We start from the raw sequence: 20,604 nt of genomic DNA on the forward strand, positions 1-20,604 counted from the left end.
GGCACCGGGGCGCGCAGAGGAACCTCCCCGAATTCAGCCTGGGGCCCGGGGCCAGCGGGGCGGGGCAGGTCCCGCTGGTGCCCGACCGGCTCGCCGCCCAATCGTCGCGGGCCCGCCGTGCCCCGGGGGGCTGGGGCAGCCGCCGCCGCCGGAACGTGCCGCGGCTGCGCCGACGCGCCAGCGCCGGGCAGGGCGGCGGGCGCGTTCAGTCTGGCGGCGGCGGCCGTGCGCGGACAGACGTGCCCCGGAGCGCCGCAGCCGCCAGCAGCCGAGACGCACCGCGCCGCCGGGCCGCGCCCGCCCGCCCCCCGCCATGGTGGCGTGGATCATCTCCAGGCTGGTGGTGTAAGTAGCCTTCTTCCCCGCGTCCCTTCCTTCCTTCCCCTCCTTCTCCGGCCCCCGGCCCCCGGGCTGCGCGTGCCCCTGCAGCGCCCGCCCCGGTCGTTCCGGCTATTAATACCCGGCGGCCGCTAAATTTAGCAGGTACAGTAGCTGCCGAGGTCGCGGGCGAGCGGGCGGCACAGAACGCGGCTGCTGCCCTGCGGGGCCCGGCCCGGGCGCGGGGGCCCGGCGGGCGGGGCCGCGAGGGCTGGGGCGCACGGGGCTTCGCTGGGGTCCGCGTCGAGCCGCGCCCGGCCGCTTTGTTCCCCCGCTTGGTGGGCTTGGCCGAGGCCCCGAGTGAGCGCGCCGCGGGGACACGTGTCCCTCTCCATGGGAAGAAATGTTGGCCTGGGGTCGCCCGTTGCCGCGCCCCGCCGCCACGCTTTTGTCAGGTGAAAATGATAGAGCCCAGAAGAGCCTGGGGCGCTGCCTGGAGGGATGGACGCGGAGAAGGGCGGAGAGCTGGAGGCAGGGCTCCTAAGGGGGTTGAAAAATACTCCTCCTTTTTAGGGTTCTCACATTGACAGCGGCCTAGGCAAGTGGGACGTTGGAGGACAGGCCCGAATCTTGGGGTGGCCGCCCCGCGTCCCCTTGTCTGATTCCTTGGGCGGAGGGTTTGAAGGAGAGATAGAGACGGGCATCTCCGGGAATTCACGGGAAATTTCCAAGTGACAGCCGGCCACACTGACGGTGGCGATGACACCTGCCAGGCCTTGCGGGAGAGCGCAGAGTCATCTGGGGTGAGGCCTGTGTGAAGCCGTTGCGGGTGGGCGCGGGGGCGTTGTGCTCTGTCAAACCCCAGAGCCGCGTGGACCTTTGAAGAGCTCCTTCCCTCGTGGATTTGTTCTCCTTGGGAGGTGGACCCGGCCATCTATTCCAGTTCCCCTCCTCTCCTAACCATCCTTGCCTGAAGCAGGACAGATGTGCCACCTGCTTGGGGAGCCGGGGTGAAATTGTTCTGGGGTGTGGGAGCCGGTGGTGCCATTCCGGCTTTTTCTTTGTCTGAGAAAGAGGGGCTCCCGACTCTGGCTGATTGTGCGCCGTCACTTTCCACGTTTGGGAACACCTCCCGTCTCCTACCCTTGTTTCCTGATTTTCAGAGAAGCCGGTCAGGGTAGCCTTCTGAAGCCCTTCTCAGCGTTGTCTCCTGGCCACCATGATGGGCTTTCTTCCCAAGGCCAGTGTATGCCCCTCTCGGCCCCCAAGTCATTCATTCCTTGTGGGCCTCTCCACAGCTGTTGCCACCTGCTGGGGATTTGTGCTGTACCTAGAGGAAGCATGTTAAAGGTTTGGAAGATTCCTGCGGGCAGAGGTGGCATGAATAACCCAGGGAAGTGGCTGGCAGGGCTGGCCCCGCCTCTTGCCTGATCAAGGCCTGTCTTGCCTTCCGGGTGGTATTTTTTTTTCTCCTGAAGTAGTGCCGTGATTATCAGATTTGCAGGTGGCTTCTGGGGGGTGGGGGTGGGGCCTCAGGGTGGGCCAGAGAGTTGAGTTGGCCAGGCTGGAGGACTCACTCCCTACAGGTCCTCCTGGGCTGGGGCTGGAACACTGAGCAGCCAGGCTTTCTGGTCTGGGGTCCATGTGACCGTCTTTAATTTTATTAGCACCCATCCCCTGTATGCTAGACAACTAAGAGGGGTGAAGGGGAGAAACATGTGTTTGGGTGGGGTTTCAGGGACTAGCAGTTATTTTCTAAAACAACCACACTCCCCAGAAGTGAAGAATTTCATTTCAGAGTATTTAAGTGACCGTGAGAACTGCCCCTCAGGTCAGCCCAGGACCCTGTGTTCCAAGAGAGAATTTGTGAGATTTGGGGGTGTCATTCCCACTGTCAACTTCAAAAGGTCAGAGATATGACCTATCCCTTCAGCCCCTAATTCTGTATAGAAACCCAACGTGGATGTGTCAGATGTGAGTTGTTAAAACCATTTTAATAAGCAGCACCTGTTTTGCGTAAATCATACATGTTCACTATAGGAAAATTAGAAAATGTAGATCAAGAGATGGAAAATCATCCACATTATTTCCATACAGAGATAGCTAATGAAAAATTTGAGAAGTATATTTGTCACGCTGTGTTTCCCTAGGCATATATGCACATATGTTTATATTTACCATGCAAGGAAATTATCGAATCAGCCCAAATTTCCACAAACCTCTTAGCAAAGAGTAGAAATGCCATGTTTGGAGTCAGAAAACCCTTGATTCAAATCCCAGTTCTGCCTCTTGCCAACAGATCCCAGTTCACAGCTCAGATCACAGGAGATCCTTGTTCACAAGCCCTAGTTAATCTCACTTTACTGTTGCAAAGATTTCGATGATACGTGATTTCTAAATTGCCAAGTACCACAGAGGACATTCAGTCAACGAGTGTTCCCTCCCATCCTCTGAGAGAGGTTGTAAGAGCTCTGGAAGGGGCTTTCAGACATTATTCCTGCAGTTTTCCAACTGGCTTCCCCGAAGGCCACTCAACCTGAGTGGGCGGGCTCTGGGTTCCCACTCCCGATTCCTTTTCTTTGTTTTATATACTGGGGTTCTATATAAAATATAATTTGGAAACTATATGGGTTTTACTGCTAATAAAAACCACTGAGCCAGCCCTCCCCTCATCTGTAAAACTGTAGAGGAGTGTGCTTTGCCCAAGGACACGAGATGAGCTGGTGAAGAACACAGGCTCTGGATTTTTGGGTCAGTGCCCTGTCCACCTCTGCCCGTCCTTGACCTAAGCTGATCTCTTTCAAGCTTTCAAGACCTCTAGTATGGCGTCCTGTGATTTTGTCCACAGGTCCCTTTTCCTATAAGCTATCTTTTCATGGTTTCATAAGCCTCTGTCTCATCAAAGAACATTTAAGGAAGACCTGTCACTGTGCTCTGAGGATGTGGAGGGAGCGTCTTCCTTCCAACCAGAGGCGTCAAGACAAGCTGATGGTGTCTGGGGACAGCCAGCTGTGATGGTGACTGTGTTGCCATGGGCTGTGAGCATGTTTAGGGTAATGGTGGTAGTTTTTTTCCCCCTCCCACCTCTCGCCCCCTCCCAAGGCTCATTTTTGAAGCACCTGGCCCTTCAAGTGCACTCAGTAAAGGTTGGTTGTGTTGAGTGGGATCAGAGGCCCTAGGATAAGCAGGGGAGCTGGTCAGTGTTATCCCCTGGGGACAGAGGTTAGTGGGCATCGGGACAGGCTTGTGCCCACTGGGCAAAGCTCTTGGAATGGGAACCAATTTGAGACGCTGCTCTCTTGCCAGCTGTCTTCCTCCTAACTCCCTTGGCTTAGCTTAGGAAGAATTAAGGAAGAAATATTAGTGCAGTAGCAAGGTTGGCCTTGTTGAAACCTGGTTGGTATCTGCATGGAACATGGGAGCTCATTTAGGACTGGTCTGCTTGCCTCCTTTAAAATACTTTGTTTTCTTTTCAAACAACTCAAGGCCGAGGTGTGAAAGCATTTCACACTGTGCACTGGAGCGGGCACACAGAGGTCGCTCTGTGCCTTCTAGGGAGAATGCACTATCTTGAAGCATTTATTCCAGGGAGCAGGTTTTGCCTCATTGTCTCTGGACAGAATTTTGGCTGAGGCCCAGGATGTTGGCTAAATGGATCCAGAGCTTCACCACCACTTACTGGATTAGTAGACCAAAACTCCAACTCACTGCATGGGGAAAAAGAGAGTCCTAATTCATAAGTAACCAATAGCCATGCCGAAAAATGTCATTTTTCCACATTGCACATCTTTAAAAAATGTTAGTTTTTAGAAAGTAGAGTCTGATGTTTAAAACAGTCTTGAGTTGATAGCTGAAGATCTAGCTAAGTCCTCGGACTGTTTAGAGCATGAAGTCTCTGTGCCCTGGGCCAGGGATGGACACGTAGAGAAGTCTGGAAGGAATGTGGGTTGTCCTCAAGAGGTTCCTCAACTGTTGCAACACAGATGGAAAAAAGAAAAAACCATACACTCTTAAACATAAACTTACCTTTCTTTGGGGCCTGCTTTAAAAAGCGGAATGCAGAAAAATGATCCTGTTAATGGAGGGTTCAGGTTAGTTGATGATTTCTTTCCTGGCACTGGGTGTGGTACAGGGTAGGAGCTGGGTGACTGTTTCAGTTGAATTGGGAGAGGAAAGATGTTGGGTTCTAGTCCAAGTCCTGCAGAATCCTAAGGGCAGCTTGCACCTGCGCTGGGGCCCTGCTCCCGGTCTATGATACAGTATTATTGGCCAGCATCATCTTGGAGGTCTTAATAGTTCCAAGAGCCAGTGCTCCTCTGGGCCCTTTCCTTTCCCTCAAGTCCCGCAGCCGGCCTACATGCACTGTGTTTATTTATAAACAGGGGCAGTATCTTCAAGGAAGTGAAAAACATCAGCCCTGGCCTTTGTTTATTAATCCTGCCTGCCTGCTGGGAAGTAGCTTTTGTGCACTTCTTCCTGCTGTGTCTTATTTGAAGGGTAGCTGACAAGTGAGGGTCTCACCTGGTTATTGATGGCTCAGTTTTCCCCTTCCTTCTAAAGCGAGCTATCCTCTTTGTAGTGTATATTGTCTGGGGGGCGGAAGAGCCCTGGGAAGAATGAGAGAAGGCGGGTCAGACCCTCAGTAGCCACCTAGTGAGGCTGCCATTTTGTATTGTGTATGTGTGTCGTGTGTGTGTATGTGTGTGTGTATGCGTGTGTGTATGCGTGTGTGTGTGCGTGTGTGTGTGTGTGTGTGTATTTTCCAAGGGATTTCAAGAGGCTTGGGGATGGGGTAGACCTGGCCGTGCAGTAGTCAGAGTATATGTTATCTTTGCAATTTTATTGCCAACAATGAGCTGAGCACATGCCCAACCGGTTACCAGGCTTCTTGGTGTCTTTGGGAATTTTTCTGAGAACCAACAGGAGGGGGTTTGCATTTGGGCCATGAGAATATTTTCCTCTCACTTCAGGGCCTTGGGAAGACCCTGACGGATTGGAAGATGGATAGTTACATACATATGGGTTTGTTCTGAACGTTCAGATCTCATCCATCTTCACATAGAAGCACACTGTTTTCCCTCTGGGTTGTTGTAGTCGCACCCAGGGCCTTTCCTTTGATTTTAGAGAAAAGGTAAATATAAAGGACCAAGTATCTGGCACACAGTAGGGATGTCTGAAGGAATCTTGACAGTAAATCTGGTATTATAGGCCCTCAAGCATGGCATGTGTACCTGGACCAGGATGGCTAGTAGGTTTTATCTCTTTTAATTGATTGGAGGCTGCCTGGAACCTGTCTTGAGTTGGAGTATGAAGCTGAGTTGGGCTCAGTGGGGAAGGAGACCCCTGAATTATTCATGTAGGGATGATGGTAACGGGGGCACACGTGTTGGCTCAGTCTTTGCTCCCCCAGGAGTCCCCCAGGACTTCCCTGGCGGTCCAGTGTTCAAGACCCCGTGCTTCCGCTGCAGGGGGCGCTGGTTCAATCCCTGGTCGGGGAACTAAGATCCCACATACCGCATGGTGTGGCCAAAAAAAAAAAAAAGTTAGAGCTTCCCTGGTGGCACAGTGTTTGAGAGTCCGCCTGCCGATGCAGGGGACACGGGTTCGTGGCCCAGTCCGGGAAGATCCCACATGCCGTGGAGCGGCTGGGCCCGTGAGCCATGGCCGCTGAGCCTGCGCGTCCGGAGCCTGTGCTCCGCAACGGGAGAGGCCACAGCAGTGAGAGGCCTGCGTACCGCACAAAAAAAAAAAAATTAAAAGTTTAAAGTATTTGCTCTCCCAAACTTGGCCTGTTCTTGGTCACAGAAGGTCTGTCCCACTGTCAGAGTTTTAACAAGCTTCCCTAAATTCGTAGACAGGAGGAGCATCCTTTACCTGAGTTAACATCCGCTCCTGACATCCTGCCCCCACCAGGCTTTGTCAGTCACCTGGCAGTTCTAGGCCATGGATACCTCCTTGACACCGGCACAGGGAGCTGTCCAGCCAGTGGCTGCCCAGTCTGCTTCTTTCCTCTTAGGGTGATCGCACATAAGCCACGTTTTCCCTTTTTCCTTTGCCCTTCACCAGTCGCAGCTCAGTTCCATTCTACCTTGGCTGCTCTCACGTACTTGTGCATTCACATCCTTTTCACCTCCTTTAGGGATCTGTGGATGGTACTCTGGGCTTCCAAATGCATTTCCCATTCCCCTCTGGTCCCATACCCCATCCTATCTCCCTCCACTCAACCGCGGAGGTGGGCAGGGACTCAGGCCTAGTGACACATTTCCTTGGGCACAGAGATTGGTCCAGAGGTGGGTCTGTGGCCCAAACGGAACCCCTAGATCCTTCCCCAGGGTGTCTTGATTTGAAGCTGGGAGAGAAGAGCCTTGCCTATGGGACCCAGAGCTGGAAAGATGTGAAGGTGGGGCTGCTGGTGGCTGCCTGGCAATTGGAGAAGGGATGGTGGCCAAAGGGGCGAAGTATGGCAAAGCAGAGGTAAACAGAGATGAGATACAGGCACAGAGAGCCGGAAGCTGGCTCCAGAGTCTTGAGTCTGGTGACTCAGGCCCCGGTTCCTGCAGCTCCTGGTTTAAGGCCTTGAACAGTCCCATATCCTAGAATGAAGGCCTTGAATGGTGCTTGTTTTAATTAAGCATTTATTGTAGTGGTGAGGATGGACTGGGCTATGCTGCAATAACAACTCTCAAAGCCCGGTGGCTGGAGATGACAAAGGTTGATTTCTTGCTTTATGCTGCCTGTGCACTGTGGGTTGGCAGAGGCAACCTGCATGTTGTCATCACCAGAGGCTCAGGCTGACTGAGCCTTCTTTGTCTTAGGGCGCTATCATTGCAGCACAAGGCACCAGGATTCACTGGAGTAGGGAAAGAAAAATGGAGAGTCACGCACCAGCTCTTAAGTACCTCTAACAGGAAGTGACACGTGTCACTTCTGCTCACATTTCATCAGCCAAAGAAAATCATATAACCAAGCCTGAATTCAAGTGGGTGGAGAATTGCAGTCTTACTAAACATCTGTGAACAACCCCAATGACCACCACATATGTTGAATGAATGAATCCTAACCAGCTTTGCAAACCTATAAATGTCCTTTTTTTTTTTTTAAGAAGATGTTGTGGGTAGGAGTTTATTAATTAATTAATTTATTTGTGCTGTGTTGCGTCTTTGTTTCTGTGCGAGGGCTTTCTCTAGTTGCGGCAAGCGGGGGCCACTCTTCATCGCGGTGCACGGACCTCTCACTGTGGCGGCCTCTCTTGTGGAGCACAGGCTCCAGCCGCGCAGGCTCCGTCGTTGTGGCTCACGGGCCCCATTGCTCCGCGCCATGTGGGATCCTCCCAGACCAGGGCTCGAACCCGTGTCCCCTGCATGGGCAGGCAGATTCTCAACCACTGCGCCACCAGGGAAGCCCTAAATGTCCTTTTTTGTTGAAGTTGGTGTAAGATGGTTTTCTTTTTTTCTTCTTCTTGCAACTGGGACAGTCGTAACACATTCCTTTACCTCTTCATACTAGAAAAATCTCTCCCTCTCCTCGTGACCTCTTTTCTTTATCTTGTTTTTGAGTTTAAAAAGGAAGTCTTAATTTTGAGGAGAAATCAGCAGTTGTAGAGAACTGATGCTCTTCCATGGATAAAGACCTTGAAGGTGCCCTACGATTGTCATTACACTCTCCATGTTTGCCTCCATCTGCCTTCCTCCAAGAAACCTCCCTAGGGTCCCCTGACTGAGGCAAGATTTCTGTTCCTGGGTCCCCAGTGTGGCATTGTCACTTTGTACCTTGTGACGTGGTGGTTTGTGCCTTTACCTCCCACATCTGTTTCTTAGTCTCCCTCTCCGCTCTTCATGGGTAGTCAGTGCCCAGTGAGTGTATGTCGGCTCATGAATGAGTCAGGACCTCTCTATTCAGAGAGTGGTCTGTGCACCAACGACATCAGCATCACCGGGAGCTAGTTAGGAATGCAGAATCCGGGGCCCCACCCAAGGCTTGGTGAATCTGCATTTTGACAAGATCCCCATGAAACTTGAGAAGCACTGAGTCAGGATTCAGGGTGTCATCATCTCCCCTGTGAAATGAACAGAAATGGACTTGCCTGATATTCCCACTATTGGCTGTACATGGGAATTCAATGCCAAGTCATCCATTTGTGCTGGATTGTGGTTCATCCCTCTGATTCTGAGAGGTCCCAACCCTGACTTCGTATGAGTTCTGAATAGCCTAACTGGATTCCACCAACCCAGCGCTCAACTACGAACCTTTCACAAGTGGGCTGCCGAACTGTGATCTATGTAACATTTAGTTTTGCTACAACTGGGGTTTAAACCGCCAAGACAATGCCTGTCAGACAGAATATTGCAGTGAGCAGCTCATGCTCTTCAGGAGGGTGGGTTATAACCCACCGTGAGAAAGAAGCTGGTGAAACACAGCCGACTCATGCTGGGGACTCCCAGTGGGCTTACAGGAACATGAAAGGACTTTTTCTCGTGAGCACATGAGGCCAAGAACCACTGGCCCCTAGATGTCCCTCCTGAGGAAGTCACAGGACCCCGTGGGCTCCGTAAATGCTTCATGCCAGACACCGTGTGCTGCGGAATCCAGCAGTGTCTGTGAGTCCTCGCAACCCTACCTTCAAACCCTCCCTGCCCCACCAACTCCCACCTCCACTGCCACCACCCTGTTCCAACCCCAAATTATTGCTCTCCTGGACCATTTCAAAACTCTCCTAATTGCTTTCCCTGCTTCTACTCCCATCTCTCCAATGTCTACGTTGTTTAAAATGTAAGATAGGGGAATTCCCGGGTGGTCCAGTGGTTAGGACTCGGCGCTTTCACTGCTGTGGGCCTGGGTTCAGTCCCAGGTCGGGGAACTAAGATCCTGCAACCTGCATGGCGCGTCCAAAAAAAGAAAAGAAAAAAATGTGCGATAGGTCTTACATAGAAAACAAACTTATGGTTACCAAAGGGGGAAGGGGGTGGGGGATGGATAAGTTAGGAGTTTGGGGCTAACATGCAAACTACTAAATATAAAATAGATAAACAATAAGGACGTACTGTATAGCACAGGGGAACTATATTCAATATCCTGTAATAAACCATAATGGAAAAGCATATGAAAAAGGATAAATATACATATATGTATAACTGAATCACTTTGCTGTACACCAGAAAGTAACACAACATTGTAAATCAACTATATTTCAATAAATAAATAAATTAATTAAATATAATAAAGGAAAAAAATTTCCAAAAAAACCCATAAAGTAGGTCTTAGCTTTCCCCTGCAGTTTAAAAACTGTCAAATAAAAATTAAATAAAATAAAGGGCTTCCCTGGTGATGCAGTGGTTGAGAGTCCGCCTGCCGATGCAGGGGACATGGGTTCGTGCCCCGGTCTGGGAAGGTTCCACATGCCGCGGAGCGGCTGGGCCCGTGAGCTGTGGCTGCTGAGCCTGCGCGTCCAGAGCCTGTGCTCCGCAACGGGAGAGGCCACAACAGTGAGAGGCCCGCGTACCGCAAAAATAAATAAATAAAAAAATAAAATAAAAAATAAAAACTGTCTAAAGAGCTCCCGTCACACTAAAAATAAAATTCAGACTCCTTACCATTGTCAACAAGACTCAGCAAGGCCTGGCCCCTGCCCACTGCCCTGACCTCACCTTGTACTGTTCCCCCCTCACTTGCTCAGTTCCATCACGCTCACTATTCCTAGAAGGCGACAAGCTTGTCCCACCCAGGGGCCTTTGCACTTGCTGTTCCTCTGCCCTGAACACACTGCCCTGGATCGTGCATGGCCTTTCCCTCTATCCATTTAGGTCTCTGCTTACATGTCACCTATTCAGGAGAGGCCTCTTTTGACCACCTTCTCCAAGATACACCCCACCCACACCTCTGTGCTTTTGTCCCTCCCTGAAACTATGCTTCTAATTCTTTTGCTTGCTTGTTTCTGGTCTGTCTCTCCACTAGGATTTGATCTCCATGACTTTTGAGACTTTTATCTTGTTCACAGCCATTTTTCCCAGCAGTTCTAAGCTCGTAGAACATGTTTAAAATGTATACGAATGATGACTTTGTATTCCCTCTGGGGTTAGAAGATCCTTTCTTAAACCTAGGTTTGTAGAACCTTGATTTGTGACCATGGCAAGTAACCTAACCTCTCTAAGCCTCAGTTTTCTCATCTGTAAAGTGAAAGATTTGATTTCTATTTCTGGCAATATAGAAAACTATATAGTCTGAAACCCCTCCCTAATAAAACTGAATTGAATATTTTTCTAAAAATTTTGCATGAAATATAATAGCGATCCCCTAAAAGTATAGCAGAGCTTTTAAGTAAGTAAATTTGCCAGGAGACAAAACAGAGAGGGAATCATTTTGCAAGGCTGTAACCAGTACTGTAGCAGCTGCACGACAGACTACCCTGAGATTTAGCTTAAAACAACAGCCGTTTTGTTATCATCTCTCCTGGCTCTGTGGTCAGGAAGTTGGACAGGACACCGAATACAAAACTCATTTCTGCTCCGTGATGTCTGGGTCTCAACTGGGATGATGCAAATGGCAGTGGCAGACTGGCTGTCTCTTTCTTTTTTTTTTTTTAATTTATTTATTTTAATTTATTTATTTTTGGCTGTGTTGGGTCTTCATTGCTGCAGGCAGTCTTTCTCTAGTTGCGGCGAGCGGGGGCTACTCTTTGTTGCAGCGCACGGGCTTCTCATTGCAGTGGCTTCTCTTGTTGCGGAGCATGGGCTCTAGGCGTGCGGGCTTCAGTAGTTGTGGCATGTGGGCTCAGTAGTTGTGGCTCGCGGGCTCTAGAGCACAGGCTCAGTAGGTTGTGGCGCATGAGCTTAGTTGCTCCGCGGCATGTGTGATCTTCCCGGACCAGGGCTCAAACCCGTGTCCCCTGCATTAGCAGGCAGATTCTTAACCACTGAGCCACCAGGGAAGCCCTGGCTGTCCCTTTCTTTTTGTGTGTTGCAAGCCCTCTTCATTTGGTCTTTCTGTGTGATTTCTCCAGCATGGAGGCCTCAGGATAGTCAAGTTTCTTACATGGTAGCTCAGAGCTGCAAGAATGGGTGTCCAAGAAGCATCAATAGAAACTGCAAGACTTTTTATGAGCTGGTCTCAGAAGTCCCAGGATGATACTTCTGCTGCATTCTATTGGCCAAACAAGTCACTTAAGGCCATCCTAGATTTGAAGAGCGGGGGATTAGACTACCTCTCCATGAGTGGGGTAGCAAACAGTTCGCAGCCATCTTTAATATACCACACTAGAGAACTGGCCTAACTTGGTTTTAATATCTCAGTAGAGAAAAGAGGGGCCTTGAGTCTGTGGGGTATTAAGTCAGAGCTGAACGTTGGCATAAAGTTCAGACTGGAAGGGCGATTCTGCAGCATAATCCTGAGTAAAAGCATAGACCCCCAAGCACTGAGAGATGACAGTGAAGCTTGTCTGTCTTGCCCAGGGTTCTTGGTGGAGGGAAAATCTCCCTTGGGAATTTGAAACCATCTATGGACCTGTCCTCATCTGGATTTGGGGTTTAACACATTCTGCACGGTCTGCTGCATACCCTTAGCTGAGAGATTAACATAAACATTGGTCTTGGGCCAGCATTACTCCTGGGACATGTGACAGAAATGAATCCAGTCTCTCTAAGAGCTCTCAATACACGTCATACAGAATTAGCCCCAAAGCACATGAATTCATACTCCAGAATTACAAACACCCCTCCTAAGCAGGAGTTAACAAACGCTACAAGACAGGATTAGCCCTCCAGAAATAAATAAACAAATAGGTAAATAGCATACCTATATTAATTGTACATTATTTATATAAAGTAACTATTAATACTTAGAGACCTTAGAATAAATCTTTCTAAAATGAAAAAGTAAAGAACATATAAGAAAATAGCAGGTGCCGGGCTGGAGCAGGGAGAGGAATGGGCCCACGGGAAAAGAAGCAATTCTAAAAGTAAAAAATAAAGTATTAAAAATTAAAACCCAATGGATAGTTTGAAATGGATAGTTTTAAAATGGATGGATAGTTTTTTTAAAAAAATGGATAGTTTGAAATGGATAGTTTAAAAAAAAATTAAAACCCAATGGATAGTTTGAAATGATGAGGGATTGAACACCAAGGGGGTGATGTTTTCCACCCTGCTTCTTGGAGCTAGAGGGGCTCTTAGTGATTTCAGGCTCTTGTTGACAGACAAGGAAGATGGGGCATGAGGGTTTAGTTTTAGGTCATTCATCAAGGTCAGTAACATGATCGGCTAGGCCAGGACTTGAGGCCAAGTCTCCAATTTCTGAAAGTGTTTTGATGTGGAAGAAAGAGGTTTGTTTTATGTGGTTAGAGGCCTGGAATAGGACTAGTGGGCGATTCGAAGACAAGCTCTTGTCATGATAGAAGGAAGAGTTTTCTAGTAATTGGTGCTAGAGTGAGGCAGTGAGCCCCTGGCTTCCAACCCTAAGACCTTCCAACTCTGAAACTCTAGGATTTTAATCTTTTCCCTTATTATAGTGGAGGAAGAGAGATACGAGTTGTTGGAAAGATTCTGTTTTTCAGCGGGTCGGCCTTCTATCCTTGTTCGAGATTGATTGATTCATTGCTTGATTGATTCATTCATTGATTAACTGCCCATTTATTGACCATTTGCTTTGTGCCAAGCATACACTGGGCACCAGGGTTAGAGAGATGAATGAATTCCAGTTGCATCTTTGAGAAGTTTCTGAGTTTTCATAGCCAGTCAGTGGGGAACTTGGACTTGGATTCCAGGGTCCTTCCTGCCTGGCCAGTGTTCTTTCCGTTGGGTGGTTATTTTGTGGGTGGGTGTGAATGACTTTTCTGGCTTTGGTTGGAAATTGTAGGGAGGAGCCCTTTCACAGGGGAAGTGGTACATCTGATGTATGAAAGGAGATTAAACCACTGCTGTATCTCTGCCTGGGAGACACTGTGGCAGCCAATGTTGAGAAAGAAGAGGAGGCAGAGGAGAGGATGTGCTGCATGAATACAATCAGGGACAGAGAGATGGGGAAAGTTGAGCATCCTCATCCACTGTAGTAGTCTACTATTGCTGCTGGAAGAGAGAACCACCAAGTTAGTGGCGTAAAACAGAAATTTAGTCTCTTAACAGATCTGGAGGCCTGAAGTCTGAAATGAGTTTTTTTGGGCTGAAACCAAGGTGTTAGCAGAAGCGTTTCATTCTGGAAGCTCCGTGGAGAATCCATGTTTTGCTTTTGGAGTGTCTGGTGGCTGTTGGCTTATGGCCGCATCTCTCCAGTCTGTGCTTCCATGGTCACATTGCCTTCTCTTCTGTCTTTATATCTTCCTCTACCTCTCTCTTAGAAGGACATTTGTGATTACATTTAGGGCCCACCTAGATAGTCCAGGATAATCTTCCCATGTCAAAATCCTTAATTTAATCACATCTGCAAAATCTCTTTTGCTGTATCAGGTAATATTCATGGATTCTGGGGATTAGGACCTGGACATCTTTGGGGACCATTATTCAGCCCATTAAACCCATGGCTGTTGGCCCGGCTGCCACCAAGCTGAGGGGAGTTAAGAAGAGCCTAAAGAAAGAACACTCTGGGGGAATCCCCTGGCGGTCCAGTGGTTAGGACTCCTCGCTTTCACTGCCAAGGGTGCAGGTTTGATCCGGTGCGGCCAAAAAAAAAAAAAAAAAAAAAAAAACTCTGATGTTCTAACATCTTATTTTGTCTCCATTTCCAGACTTTCCTTGATCTGTAAAAATTAATTATTGCATCAATAGAAAAGATTACAAAGAAGTGGTTAGGGTATACAGTAGTGGATAATAATACAATGAATACTCTTTTTCTCACCAACCAGTTTAAGAAATAGAACATTACCTTCACTGTATCAATATACCACTGTTTACAGACGTTTGCGCTCTTTTTAATTTTTGTTTTTCTCTTGCTCTTGAAAAGACTTCTGCAATGAACATTGTTATATGTGATTCCTGGTGTACTGGTGCACAAATTCCTTTAGGAATGGAATGGCTGAGGCATAGGGTATATGCATCTTTCACCTGACCAAATAACGTAAGTTTCGTAGATGTGTGGGCCTGTTTCTGGGCTCTTTATTCTGTTCCGTTAATCAATTTGTCTGACCCTGCACCAGGGCCACACTGTCTTAATTACCATAACTTTTATGAAAATTCTTGATATCTGGCCTGCCAAGTCCCCTCCACATTTTGTCCGTCATAAATTGCTATCCAAAATCATTTTTCTCCAGCAGCATATACAATTTCAGTTGTACCATGTCTTTACCATCACTTGCTATTGTCACACTTTAGAAGTTTTGCCAGTCTGGTGGGTACAGAATGGAATCTCATTATAGTGTTAATTTGCATTTCCCTGAATACTAATGAGATTGAGCATCTTTTCATATGTTTATTGCCCATTCATGTTCTCTCTCCTGTGAAGAGCCTGTTCAAGTCTTGCCAGTTTTTCTCTTGTCCTTATCTTACTGATTTGTAGGAGTTCTTTAAATACTTTAGATGCTAATCCTCTGTCACTATGCATTACACATGTTTTCTCCCAGTCCCTGGTTTATTTTTTCATTTTCTTTATGGTGTGTTTTGATAAACAGAAATTCTTAATATTAGTGCAATGGATTTATCAGTTTTTTTCATTTATAGTTTATGCTTTTTGTGTCCTAGGAAAACCTTACCTAATCATGAAGGTATTCTGAAATCATGAAGCTGTTCTCCTATATTGCTCCTAGCTAGCAGTTTTATAGTTTTTTCATTCACATTTAATTTCTTAATCCATTTTGAGATGATTTTGGTATATGATGTGGAGTAGGACTCCAGAATTTTTTTTTCCATAAGGAAAACCAATTGTCCTAGCACCGTTTATTATAAGGTATGTCCTTTCTCTTTACATCTGTAATGTCCAGCCCTGTCATAAATTAAGTTTCCCTGGATGTGTAAGTCTATTCTGGGCTCTTTATTCTCTTCCATTGAACAGTTTTTCTGGCCCTGTACCAGTACCACTGTTTTGTTTTTTTTTTTTTTTTTTTTCGGTATGTGGGCCTCTCACTGTTGTGGCCTCTCCCGTTGCGGAGCACAGGCTCCAGATGCGCAGGCTCAGTGGCCCCATGGCTCACAGGCCCAGCCGCTCTGCGGCGTGTGGGATCCTCCCGGACCGGGACACGAACCCGTGTCCCCTGCATCGGCAGGCGGACTCTCAACCACTGCGCCACCAGGGAAGCCCAGTACCACTGTTTTAATTACCATAACCTTATGAAAATTCTTAGAATCTGGCCTGGCAAGTCCCCCCAACCTTCAAAAGTGCCTTAGCCCTTTCTCTTCCATATACATGTTTAGAATTACCTAGAATTATCTATTACAACACAGATGCACACACACACCCTCACTCACTCAAAAATCTGTTGGGAGTCTGATTGGAATAACACTGATGTTCTTAAGATATTGACTGTTCCAATCCATATACATATATGTATACATATACATGGCATCTATCTATATTAATTTAGATCTTCTTTAATGATTTTCAATATAATTTTATAATTTTTACTGTAAATGTCTTGTGCATCATTTGTTAGATTTATTCCCAGTTACTTGATGTTCGTTGATGCCAGTGTATTTGGTATCTTATTAAAATTTTCATCTTCCACCTGTTTGTTAGAACAATGCATCCTTGCCACACTATACATTCTTTTGGGCTTTCCAGATAGAGTCATGCCATCTGAGAATAGCATAGTGTTGTGTCTTTCCAGTAATTCCTTTTTTTCCCTTACTCTTACTGTCCTGGTTAAGATCTCTAGTACAAGATGACTAAAAGTGGTGAAGGCAGATCTTCTTGTCTTTTTCTGGTTTAAAAAGGAATGCTTCAACATTTTTCCATAAAGTATTGTGCTTGCTGTAGGGTTTTCAGAAATATACTTTATCACTAAGTTTTCTTCTCGTCCTAGTTTGTTGAGAGTTTTTATAATGAATGATACTGTATTTTAGCTAATGCTTCCATTGAGATGATAATGGGGTATTTTTTCTGGCCTTTAATTTGTTAAGTGGCAAATTGTATTAATTAGTTTTGCCATGAAACAATTTTACCTTCCTGGATAAACAAAATTTGTTCCTAAAGTTGTGTTTTTGTTGTTGTTAGAACAACCTAAGATTCAGTTTGTTAATATTTAGTGTAGTCTTTTTTTTTTTTCAAGCTATGTTTGTGCATGATATTAGCTGTGTTATCTTGTCTGGTTTGGGTATAAAGATTATACTAGCCTCATAAACCACGTTGAGGGCGGATGTATCCTCTTTTTTATACCCTGGAATAGTTTGTGTAAGATTGGATTTCTTTCTTCCGTGTAAAATACGTGACCTTACCAGTAAAATTATCAGGGACAGGTGTTTTTTCTGTGGGAAAAATTTAACCTACCTATTGGATTTCTTTAATGATTTTAGATTTTCTCTATTTTCTTGAGTTAATATTAGTTTAGGAGTTCATTCATCTTAGTAATTTTTCAAATTTATTGATAGTTAACAACACTGCTTTTGCACTCCATTCCTTTTTTCCTCTTTTTCTGGTACTCTCATTAGATATACGTTAGGTGTTTACTCTGTCTTCCATATCTCTTCATTTCTTATTTCCGATTCCTTCTTTTTTTTTTTTTTTTTTTTTTTTGTGGTACGCAGGCCTCTCACTGTTGTGGACTCTCCCGTTGTGGAGCACAGGCTCCGGACGCGCAGGCTCAGCGGCCATGGCTCACGGGCCTAGCCGCTCTGCAGCATGTGGGATCTTCCCGGACCGGGGCACGAACCCGTGTCCCCTGCATCGGCAGACGGACTCTCAACCACTGCGCCACCCGGGAAGCCCCTGATTCCTTTTTTTGTCTCTGCCACTTTTTTTTTTTTTTCTCGGTACGCGGGCCTCTCACTGTTGTGGCCTCTCCCGTTGCGGAGCACAGACTCCAGACGTGCAGGCTCAGCGGCCATGGCTCACGGGCCCAGCTGCTCCGCGGCATGTGGGATCTTCCCGGACCGGGGCACGAACCTGCGTCCCCTGCATCGGCAGGCGGACTCTCAACCACTGCGCCACCAGGGAAGCCCGTCTCTGCCACTTTATTAATTATTTTCTTCATGTTTGTCTCCTTAGCTGTCTCTAATCAACTGCTGAACATATTCATTGATTTTAAATTTTCAATTATTCTATTTTAGAAATTCTATTTAGTTCTGTTTCAAAACTGGTCATATTTTATGGCTTCTGTTCCTTCCACATAGTTTAAATTCATGGACCTTTTATCCATGCATAATTTGTAACATCACACTTTGATCATTTAGAAACTATTGGTTTACCAAGTGAAATGCAGATCTTCTAAATGCCGACACATTTCATTATACAATATCAAAAATTCACATTCATTACTATCCCCATCAGTCCCATCAGGAAAGTCTTTTAAGTGTTGGGACACTGTCAGTTTCATGGTAGTGGATAAAAATTTTCCAAAATTCTAGTTTTAGCTTGAAATTGAATATTATCATTGGCAACAAACACTATTGGTTTTTCTTGAAGAAATGGGCTCATTTCATCCATTTCCTAAAACATGCTTGCCGGATACCCAACTCTGAATAACCATTGTTTGTCAGTCATTCAAGTAACTGTATTGTTCCCTGAAAAACAGTGGATAATCGACACAAGGGCTTTTCCTCAAGACAATCATCATACTTGGTATGCAGCAGTACTTAATGCATGCTTCCCATTTCATCACAAGATATTAAAAACACCTGTACTCCAGCGTCAAGATTTAATAAAATTGATGATTTCTGCTATATCATCAATGACATTCTTAAATGAAACAGGCATTTTTTTTTTCCTACTGCATGATGGTGAAGGATACAATGACTACTGGTTAAGTTTAGTGCCGTTGCCTTGATTCGTGCAAAGGCAGTGGTTTTACCCCTTATTGTTCTTACACCATCAGTGCAAGTTCAACACAGTGAAAAAGGCATATGTTTTAGTATTATTATTAAAATTGTTTCAAGCTCATGAACCCTCTGACAGGGTCCCAGCAACCCCTGGAAAGGGTTTTGGGGTCTCCCAGGAGTCTGTGGATCTTGCTTTGGGAACCATTCACTGTTCTGTACAATCAACAATCATTCCATACCTAAGAAAATCAACTCTCATTCCACAGCTTCATCCAACACGTGGTCCGTACTCAAATTAACCCCAATTAAACAAAAATCCTTTATTTATTTTTTCCTGTTTTATTTGGATCCAGTCAAAGTTCATACATTGAATCTGGCTGCCGTGTCTTTTGATCAACATAGAACAGCACCTGCACCCCCCGCCCCCCAAATTTATGAAGAGTCTAGGCTGACTGTGATGTAGACGTTCTGGACTTCTCAGACTTGTCCTCGTGATTAGACTCAGATCATTGTGTCTACATTGTGTAGATGATGAGGTGCACCTCCCCCTGCCTTCTGTCAAGAGGACAGAATGCCAGGCTGTCCCATGATTGATGATACCAAGCTTGACCACTTAGTAAAAAAATTTACAATGACTTTAAATCCAGAATTTGTAGTTGTTGTCAATGGCAGGGTAAGTCAGAGTCTCTTGTCTGATACTATTGGAAATAATGGTCTCCTTTTGATTCTTCATTTTTGAGGTTCAAAGGTATAGCAGTTAGAATTCTTTTGGTTCCAAGAAAAAAAATACAACTCATGCTTGTTCACATAACTTAAAAGTCTAGAATGGCAGTGACCCAGGATCAGCACCAGTCCAGCAGGTTCTCTTGGTCTCTCCCCTGCACTCATGTTAAGGCTGGCTCCCCTTGAGGACACAAGATGATTGCCAGCAGCTTCTGGCGGGGGGGGGGGGGTGAATTTCTCATTGGCATCTAGCAGGAAAAGGGCATCTCTCCAAAAAAGAGAGCATCTTCTATGGGGCACAAGAAGGCTTCTTTCCCAGAAGCTCCTAGCAAGCATCTTGCTCTCCTGATTTTAGTCACACACCTGTCCCTGAGCCAATCCCTATGGCAGGGGGATGGGATGTGTTGAATGACTTACACCAGCCAAGACCCACCCTGAATCTGGGGATATGGTCAGCTTTTCCGAAGCACAGGGGCTACATGGGGCTGTGGAGAGGACCCAGAGAGCCTCTCCATCCTGTATCAAGATGAAGGCAAATATCCACCAAGGATTAGTATCCACAATAATGGAAAACACTTGACTGAGTACCTACTATGTGGCGGATATTGTGCCATCCTGTTCCTCATTCATTCATTCAGCAAGTTCACTCAGTCATCTCATATTTAGTACAACGCTACTGTGGGCTGCATGCTGGGCCACCACTGAGGCAAAACGGAGTCTTCTCCATCACGGCACTTCTCATGTAAGGCTCTGTGATGTAATTAACACAGCAGTCATACAAGGCGGGCGTTACTACTTCTTTCCCAAATGATAAAACTGAAGCCCAGAGGGCTAGGTAGCCTGCCCCAGGTTCCCCAGCAAGTTCGTGGTGGAGCTGGACCCAGAGAAACATGGTGCTCCTGGCAGTGCCAGCTGGCCCAGGCCTGGGTGGGCCTTGGGAGTGTAGATTCTGGCCCCAGCTCTACCCCTGCTGGGCTGTGTGACCTTGGGCTTCTCTCTCAGAGCTCCTCTTCCTCTCTGTAAAATCGAGTGGGGTCGGGCTGAACCTCCTGGCATGCAGTTTCCCTGGTTGTTCGCACCATCCCACCATTTACATCTCCTAGAAGTGCCAGCTGCTCTGAGCAAGGCAGACCTTCTCACAGCCTCTCAGCCTCTCTCAAGTCTCAGGGGCCCTGCAGGGTCTGTGATATTTACAGTCAGGAGCTGTTGAGGACAGGAGACCCAGGAAGGGAAAGGCAGCACCCTCAGGAACCGCCTCCACCCCCACACACCAGTCTCCCCATTCATAAAATGAAGTGGGGGTGGTAGCCAAATGCTCACAGGGGTCCTGCTACGTAGGTCATCCGAGTCGTCGTTGACGGTGTGCTGCTCGGTGCTGGAGGGTCACAGATCTGCGCTTTGTTCCCAGACCTAAAGGCAAAACTTAGGTCCCTTTTACTGTAATACAAAGAAGTACTTTTATTGACACCTATTTATACTCCATGTCAGATGTTGCATTGGCAGTGTGCGTACATTATTTCACTTAATCTTGACAGTCGTCTGATGGGATAGGTACGTAGTAGTATTTCCATTTTACAGATGAGCAGTCTGAGGTTTAGAAAGGTTAAGGAACTGGCCCAGTTCTTCATTGTTAGATCCCTTGGATCTGTCTGATTTCACAGCATTCGCTTTGTCT

At 46.8% G+C, this 20,604-nt stretch overlaps 1 protein-coding gene across 5 annotated transcripts in view; it reads left to right on the forward strand.

The window, feature by feature from the left end:
• The first annotated feature begins 227 nt into the window (after positions 1 to 227).
• REEP1 (receptor accessory protein 1) overlaps positions 228 to 20,604 on the forward strand; it is a 113,140-nt gene continuing 92,763 nt past the window's right edge. For all 5 annotated transcript variants that reach the window (XR_009534403.1, XR_009534404.1, XM_060117985.1 and 2 more), the window contains exon 1: positions 228 to 345. Coding sequence is in view for 3 of the 5 variants with exons in the window: in XM_060117985.1 (XP_059973968.1) it covers positions 314 to 345 (32 nt within the window). In the remaining 2 variants the exon portion in view is untranslated. The remainder of the gene's footprint in view (positions 346 to 20,604) is intronic.

Source organism: Mesoplodon densirostris, chromosome 14 (genome assembly GCF_025265405.1).
Source record: "Mesoplodon densirostris isolate mMesDen1 chromosome 14, mMesDen1 primary haplotype, whole genome shotgun sequence".
Classification (NCBI taxonomy): domain Eukaryota; kingdom Metazoa; phylum Chordata; class Mammalia; order Artiodactyla; family Ziphiidae; genus Mesoplodon; species Mesoplodon densirostris.